Consider the following 7842-nt stretch of genomic DNA (forward strand, 5'->3'; position numbering starts at 1 on the left):
CGAAGCCATCAGCTATGTTACATTCCACACTTCAATGAATGGAGTCGCGTTCTTTTTATTGTTATTATTTATGTAGGTTGGGTCAAGGGAGAGGAATTTGACATTCAATGGGGCGTACCTCCACGATGAGCATCAATATCAAGTGAGCTTCATGAGCCCACATAGCTGTAAGTTGTTCTTAAGCTTAACTTAAATTATTTGTAATTGCTGAGGATTTCAACTGTTGGGCCTCAGCAGCTTCATTTCTGTAAGCTTCCCACCTTCCCACGGCCCCCTTTTGCTCTCCCTTATCACTCACCTCATTATCTGTGTCTGTTCTCTGTTATCCTGTTAAGGAAATGTTTGTGGCTAACAAAACCATGTTAATGTTCACCACCTCTTTTTTCTTATTTGCAGGTTTGATTTTGTTTTATCATACCCAGGTAACTCAAACAAATTTAATATGAATGTGGAAGAAAACAGATTACGCACATTCCAAAACTGGCCTGCCAATGCTGCTGTGGATCCTCAGCGAATCGCCAAGGCAGGATTTTACTGCACTGGCAATGGGTTAGAAGTTCAGTGTTTTTGTTGCGGTGGGCAGATAGAGGATTGGAACTATGGCGATCAGGTAAAGAATAGTTTAAGCTTTGCTGTAGTTGCATTCCAATCTATAAATTTTTGTGTTATGTGAGAATCAAAGTGTTTACTTCTCCTCACTACAGGTGATGGCCAGGCATCGAAGACTTAGTCCAGCATGTCCTTTTGTCAGCAATCCCTCTTCTTCTGGGAATGTACCACTATGTGGAGCTCCCAGAGAAATTCCAACCAACTCCTTTCCCTCTCCAACATCACAGTCTAGGTCCAGTGGATCCTCTACACGCCACAATGCTGCCCATTTGGGCATGTGGGATCAAACGACAATGTTCCGGAGTGAAGCAACTAGGCTTGAGACTTTTTCAAGCTGGCCTGTACCTGATATTGTTACTCCAGAACAGTTAGCCAAAGCAGGATTTTACTATCAAGGGACTGGAGACAAAGTGAGTACCTCTGATATATGGCTATGTGGTGTTGCTGGTGCTTGAGGTTTGGTGCTTTAATTATTTCCTTTGTTTGAAGGTCAAATGTGCTTTTTGCTCTGGCGTTGTTGGATTTTGGGAAGCAGGAGATGATCCCGAAAAAGAGCATAGACGTCATTTTCCATCTTGTCCATTCTTGTACAATATTCCTGTGGGCAATATACCAATCAATGCAGAAGCAGGTGATCCCTGTTCTCAACTTGGAGTGCGAGATCTCAATACTGACGCCAGTAAGTACAAATTATTCCTGTCAAAATTATTTCTCCTTCATTTAAAATACAAAGAAAATAAAATACTGTCTTCATATTTGCCCTCTGTAGCTGATCCAAAACTGGCCATGAAAGAACTTGGAATTCAGAGCCACCATGGCCCCCGGAACCCATCGTATGCCACTGTAGAATCTCGCTTAAGGACTTTTGAAAATTGGCCCTCAGATGTGACTCAAAAACCTGATGAATTGGCTGCAGCTGGATTTTACTACACTGGTATTTGTAATTTTTTTAAATTGCTAATAGGGTGGAAGATATTTTTGATAAATGTTTCAGCAGTGGTTCAGTGTGTATACTGTACTTACATTTATTTTTGAAACTGACAGGAAATGGAGATCAAGTTAGATGCTTCCATTGTGATGGTGGTCTAAGACTGTGGGATCCATCTGATGACCCCTGGATGGAGCATGCTCGATGGTTCAACACATGTGGCTATGTAACACTTGTGAAAGGAGAGCAGTTTGTAAAGCAAGCAATTGTCCAGCACAGTCCGTCAGCTTTCACTCAAACGGTACTTTTCTTACTGATAGATAATGTTACTTTGCAGCATAAAACAAGTGCCTCACTAAAAGTTTTTCCTAATTTCAGATGTTGGATTCAAGCCTTCCTTCAACACCCCAAAGGAGACCTCAACCTAATAAACATCCAGTTACAGATCGTGACCTCCAAAGATTGATGACCTCTGAGTCTGTGATGGTAAGTGTTAATCATAATTAACTTTCAGAATATTTTCAAAATTATTTCTTGAAAACAACCATTTTTCATTTGCAGGCTGCTTTAGGGACAGGTCTTGATATAACTCGTATTAAAACTGCTCTCCGCCAGAAGCTAGAACAGACAGGCTTACCATTTTCAACAGCAGATGCCTTAATTGAGGCTGCCCTTGATGTCCAAACTGAGGAATTTGCAGATCAAGACTTGAGGTATATTTGCCTACTTCTCTGATTCCATTCTGTGGTAACTTCAGATTCAATCAAGTAACTCTCTTCTGCTTCAGAATGGACTTACCGTCCTCAACTAGGACTTTCCAACGATCAACCCAGTGGCGCCAGAATGTTCAAAATGACGCAGATGGTGAGGATGACCACCAATGGGAAACTGAAACAGAAGAGGAAGGAGATGAGGAAGTGGATTCTGAACCAGAAAGAAACAATGGACTTCAAAGGACTAATCAACAAGTCAACAACCACAATGAGGGAGGTGCAGAAGGAGAAGAAGATTCCACTATTACTCACGATCTCCAAAATTGTTCGTTGCAAGGGTATGGCTATCTTATATTTATTTTTGCTTGAGTTAAAATCAAAAGCATAGACCTTTAATTAAATGAAAATCTTGATTAAACAGGTCTGTGGGTGTTGCTTGTAACGCCATGTCGCAGTCAATGCCCAGCTTAGCTGCATCGATGAATTCCAAGACAGGGGAGAAGAATGGTTCGTGCAGACAGAGTCTTCCACTTCTTCCTTCAATGGAGGAAGATCTTTTATGCCTTGACAAAAAAGGTAAGTGCAAGTGCATTAGCTTGCAAAATTGACTTAAATTTTATATCAATTTCAATTGTTTATCTAATTTTATAAAATTTCAGTGTCTTTGGAAGAAGAAAACAGGCGTTTAAAAGAAGCAAGACAGTGCAAAATTTGCATGGACTCAGAAGCTTGTGTGGTATTTCTTCCATGTGGCCACTTGGTTACTTGTGTTAACTGTGCCCCCTCATTAAGTGATTGTCCTATTTGTCGCCAACCAATCAAAGCAACTGTTCGGACTTTCCTGTCATAATTTTATGGCGGTGATTTAAACTGCTCCAATAATGGTTATCTTCTTAAAAGAAAAAGAGAATGTACAGGGTGTTGATATTTATTTTCTTGACTGTGTCCTTTGTATATTGTAGTTGACCTTGCTTTCTAGTCCCACCTCATGTTCACTTTGTAAAATTTCATTTTAATTGTTTAACGCTTATTATGAGGTAGATGTAATGTAAAGGTAATGCTTTGCTACTTTAGACATCACATTTTTGTAAGTCTGTTAGAGTGAATCTATGGATTAATCACTTCGTTATGTATAGTCTTCCAATTTAAGGGGCTGCTTCATTTTATGAATCCGTACTTCCATGTTCTAGTGGTATATATTTGTTTTATTGTTTATACCTATCAAGGCAGGTTGATTGCTGTTTGTCTTTTCTTCACAGCAGTGGCACTGACAATTGTGATGTAAAGAGAAAAGTTTAGCATATAACTCAAGAGGTTAAATACCAGAAAGTCATTCAAAAGCCTTAACACGTAGGTTTTCTTATGTGATAAAATTTACTCCTGCGTGCATCTGTAGTGATGTACTAGCATTGAAGTAAAGCATGATTATGCTTTTTGACTGTTTTTTATATTTCTGCTTTTAAATATTCTCTTTCTTGCTTCCTCAAGTGCAACTTAAACTTTAACATATCAAAATTATCATTTGACAATACACTTTAGGGTAGGTAGCAGTAGGTAGTGCATCAGATTAGCCAAATCTAACTTCATGTGTGCAATCCATCTCCAAAAAGTCTTTTGAAATTTATACTATAAGTACAATTGGGTTTGAGATAACTGTATAGAAATGAGAATTGCAAATCTGAATCTATTTTATGTAATCTCTGTACAGTAAACTAAGAGAAAACTGGACTGACTTGGATTGTTTGTTTGTTTTTTAGAGTATACAATTGTAGTTAGTGCACCGATGAATAGATAAAGCATAATATATTCATTTAAATTAACTTATTACTAAGTGTAGTTAAATTTTCCCTTTGTTGTTTTATAATTTGAAATGATGTCTTCTTAGTATGATGCTGTGCATGGGCTTTTTTTTTCATTTAGGTTTTAAGAACCTATACTCCTTTTTAATTTATTGTATGAGCGAGTGTGTATGTGTTGTGATGTAAAGATAAGGATAGGAGATGCCTTGTGTGGTGTATTTTATGTGGGCCCTTAGCTTTGTCTTCCTGTGGTTGGGTACAAAATAATTTATTTATGGATGTAGTCAAGTGCTTAGGTTTAAAATCAGCAAGGCACTATTTTCTTTCTTCTTCTTTTTTTAAAATTGTACTACTCATGGAACATTGTGTCATGAGCAGTTGTTACCTATGTGCACCAAGTGTACAGAACTATGTATTCCGCAAGCCGTATTTTACTGCATCATTGAACTTGATTATTTAAGCAATGAAAAAGAGAATAATTGGAAAGTTGACTTAAAAATTGGTAATGTACTTGTTGTTTCAGAGAACTAATCTTTGGAATGAAACTGAGTAAGGAATGCATTTAGAAAGACCCATAGATGCTGTATTTATTTGGCGAAATGACCAAAGAAATATCTTATGCCATTGGAACTGTCCATGTCAGCTTCTTTTTATGTGTGTGTGTGCGTGTGTGTTTGTTTATTTTGTTTTGTGATTTTTTTTTTTCTCAAGGCTGGGAGAAGTGAGTGACATGGCGTTGCATCCTTGGGAACCACTCTAAATGTTATTCGTTATGATTTGTGTAATATGCTGGGACTTTGGTTCAGTGGTTGAGATCTGTAACGTACATTTAATTTATTTTTCAGATACCAAAGTTTTACTTGTAATACATTTTTATGCAGAACTTTACGGTTGCCTCTTTTTTTTCACCATCTGATTTCTATCAAGGGACGTCCAGAACTTGCCAACACCGCGGAGCCGTTTCTAGAAATTCCTGAGCGGGAGCCCTTTGTCCCGGAGGCCGGGGGCCGGTAGGGGCCGGAGCTGGGCGAAGGGCCGAGCGGCGAGGCGAGGGGGTCCCGAAGCAAAGGGCCAGGCGGCCAGGCGCAGGGCACGGCAAAGGCACAGGGCGGCCAAAGGCGGCGACTCCAGGGACTCCAGCATTCCGCCGCCACTGCAACGCGCCGCAGTGCAGCGCAGCAGTGCAGCAGCGGTTCTCAGGGCGGCGTCCGAAAGGCCGAGAGCGGCGCCCGGCTCGGCTCGCCGCTCCGGGTTCGCCGCTCGCGCCAGAGAAGGACAAGCTGTCGACGCCGTCCTCTGGGGCCGCTCTGGACGCAGCCCCGCGTCGAGGTTCCCAGGCTCGGCTCGCCTGGAGCCTCCAGGACCGGCTTGTGCCCGTACCCGGCACCACCGCAACCCACAGGCACGTCGGAGTAGTCCTTCACCCTCTCCCCTCCTCCCCGCTGCCCCGGCTGCCTCTTTCTTCTCCAGGCATTCTCCAGGCATGCTCCAGGTGCCCCTTCCCTTCGTTTCGACGCCTCGCCGCGTCTCTCCACCGTCTCTCCTCTCCGCGGCGCCCCCTGGCCGTGCCCCGACGCCCCCCTCCACAGGCCCCGCATTCCTTTCTTCTCATTCAACCTTTATTCGCTGAATAAAAAGTGTGTAGCTGGCTGGAGTAGAGTGTAGAGGCGGAGCGTAGCCGAGCGGCGTCTCCCGGACCTGGAGGCTGGAGTCCCATCATCAAGGGATCCCATCCCGACAGGTCTAGCCCACGGCCCGGCTGCCCTGGCTGCCCGGCCCACGCTCCAGCTAGCCTCCCATACGCCAAAAGGGCCACCGCATTCCTTTCCAGTGATGCGGCCCTTCAGCCCTTCACTTGTCGAAGGAGGAAAAGCTTCCACGTCTGTGAGGACATGTGAGGCAAGGGATTTGAGGTTGCACCAGTTCCTTTGTGGTTGCTTGTCAGGGAGCTTTTTACCGGGCCGTTTGATTCTAGCAGTGGTTTCGCTGGCCGTGCCGTGGGGCTCGCGGCTCCGGTCTGCCTCGCGAAGCTGGCCGCTACTGCCGCCGCCCGCCACCGCCGGAGAGGCCATCTTGCCCACCTAACGGTCCGCCGCGCCACATCGCATTTCTGCCAAGCTTTGCGAGATAGCCAACCTACCTGGCCGGCCGGGCGCAGCCGGGCGTACCGGCAGCGCAGCGCAGCGCTCAGCCTCACGGGCTGCACCACCACGGTGCACCGGAGGAATGCTGCAGCTGATCTAATTCCTTATGTGGCCGGGCTGTGCCGGGCTCGGGTACCCGGGGCCCTGGGAACGCCGTCCGGCCGGAGGAACGCCGCTACACGGCGTGGACGTCCAAACCCGTGCCACCCGCCAGGTAACGCAAGGAACACGAAACACTCACGAAGCAGTCAACGGATGTCAACACGACGTCAAAATGACGCTTTTTTCGTCGAAATTTTGACTTTAACTAGTCAAATTGACATCAAATGATGTCTCGGTGAGCATTTCGTGTTGTTGGGGAAGGCTGGCCTAAGATGATCCTTTCGCTGTTTCAGGCCCGCCCTCTCATGTTTACGCTGCAAAACGTGATACAGTGCCAAAGGCAGAGGCAGGCTTTACTTGAGCCGCCTCTTATCTGCATGGACACGTCGATAGGACACGTCCGAGGACGCCTTTGTCGTCGCTCGGAGCAGCAATGCCCCTGGGAGGTAGGCAGCTCGCAGTGCCTCGCACCGACCGACCAAGGCCCAGGCCCCGCAACTTCGGACGATCCATCCTGAGTTTCGGTGACTGGAATCAATTTATGAATAGACATTCCTAGCAGAAACCAGAGTGCAATGGAAGAGAAATATCATGAACCGAAAATTGACGCCAAATATCGCAAGTTGTCTTTAACTCTGTGTTCATTTACCGTTCAAAAATGAAAGGAAACCTAATTTTACGATTTTAGACTGTCAAAGCCCCTTAAAAGGTCTACTTCTAGGACTCTGTCCGGTCTTTGTTCTTTTTCATGTTGTTCACTTCAGTCAGGCTCTGGTAGAAGTGTATTCGTAAAAGTTTTCCTCCGTGTTTTATCCAAGACTCGCTAAGGGGGTAACGTATCTCTGCTGAGCGCCCCGGTTCCGTACACGCCCGGGCCCCAGTCCCCATCCCGCCCTGACTCTTTCTCTTGTTCTTTTTCTTTTTCGTGGAACCCGACCCGACTCGGGAAGGGAAGTTATCTTGACTGTGCTGGTTGCTGGCGTTGCTGGTCGTTGTGGCGTGCACCACCGCGGCAACGCGGCGTGCTCCGTCGCGTACCGGTGCAGATAGCGTTCCCACGACCGAAGGCTGAGGCCTCGTGCTCTGGAGAGACAAAGACAGAAGACAAAACCAGCCTCGAGTCGAAAAAGTCGCCTTTTCGAGGCGAGCTTCTGCTTGGCCCTCGCCCTCCGGGCAGCGCCCGTGGAGCGCCGCGTAGGCAAACAGCAGTGCGCCGTGAAGGGACGGCCGCGCACAGTGGGCCAGAAGACCGGCGGAGGCGGCCAAACTCTGGACGCGTTTAGAGCTCCATAGTCCCTAAAGAAGACCGTGTGAAATCACCAATGGATTCCTCTCCGAACGAGGAATCCATTGGTGGGGTCACTCGATCGGTTCGAGTCCGGTTTAGCGACTCTGGAGCTCAAAACGCGCCAAGAGTTTTAGCCGCCGGCGCCGGTCGTCTGGCCCACTGTGCCACCACGTCCCACCTTCGTTCGAACACTGCCGGCCGACGACGCTGACAGAGCAGCTGCGTTCATTACTTCCGGTATTTTTCTTTCAATCCGCGA

General features: G+C 46.1%; 1 protein-coding gene and 1 long non-coding RNA gene across 2 annotated transcripts; both read left to right on the forward strand.

The window, feature by feature from the left end:
* Positions 1–18: 18 nt before the first annotated feature.
* LOC117652864 (death-associated inhibitor of apoptosis 2-like) lies at positions 19–4937 on the forward strand. Its single transcript, XM_034398034.1, has 11 exons — positions 19–167; positions 397–610; positions 705–1019; positions 1099–1288; positions 1379–1543; positions 1654–1838; positions 1916–2023; positions 2099–2250; positions 2325–2588; positions 2672–2826; positions 2910–4937. The coding sequence occupies exons 2-11, from the start codon at positions 443–445 to the stop codon at positions 3098–3100; spliced, it is 1893 nt and encodes a 630-aa protein (XP_034253925.1). The 5' UTR covers positions 19–167; positions 397–442; the 3' UTR covers positions 3101–4937.
* A 616-nt stretch (positions 4938–5553) lies between these two features.
* On the forward strand, positions 5554–6977 carry LOC117652695. Its single transcript, XR_004588177.1, has 2 exons — positions 5554–6407; positions 6589–6977. It is a non-coding gene; the product is annotated as an uncharacterized LOC117652695 (long non-coding RNA).
* The last annotated feature ends 865 nt before the right edge of the window (positions 6978–7842 follow it).

The sequence above is a fragment of the Thrips palmi genome, unplaced genomic scaffold, assembly GCF_012932325.1.
Source record: "Thrips palmi isolate BJ-2018 unplaced genomic scaffold, TpBJ-2018v1 HiC_scaffold_7, whole genome shotgun sequence".
NCBI lineage: Eukaryota > Metazoa > Arthropoda > Insecta > Thysanoptera > Thripidae > Thrips > Thrips palmi.

Excerpts from the sequence above, each read along its gene's own strand:
- LOC117652864 (XM_034398034.1), top strand. The coding sequence starts at position 443 with ATGAATGTGGAAGAAAACAGATTACGCACATTCCAAAACTGGCCTGCC. Across the intron at positions 611-704 it reads ATTGGAACTATGGCGATCAG|GTGATGGCCAGGCATCGAAG; the intron begins GTAAAGAATAGT and ends TCCTCACTACAG. Across the intron at positions 2,251-2,324 it reads TTTGCAGATCAAGACTTGAG|AATGGACTTACCGTCCTCAA; the intron begins GTATATTTGCCT and ends CTTCTGCTTCAG.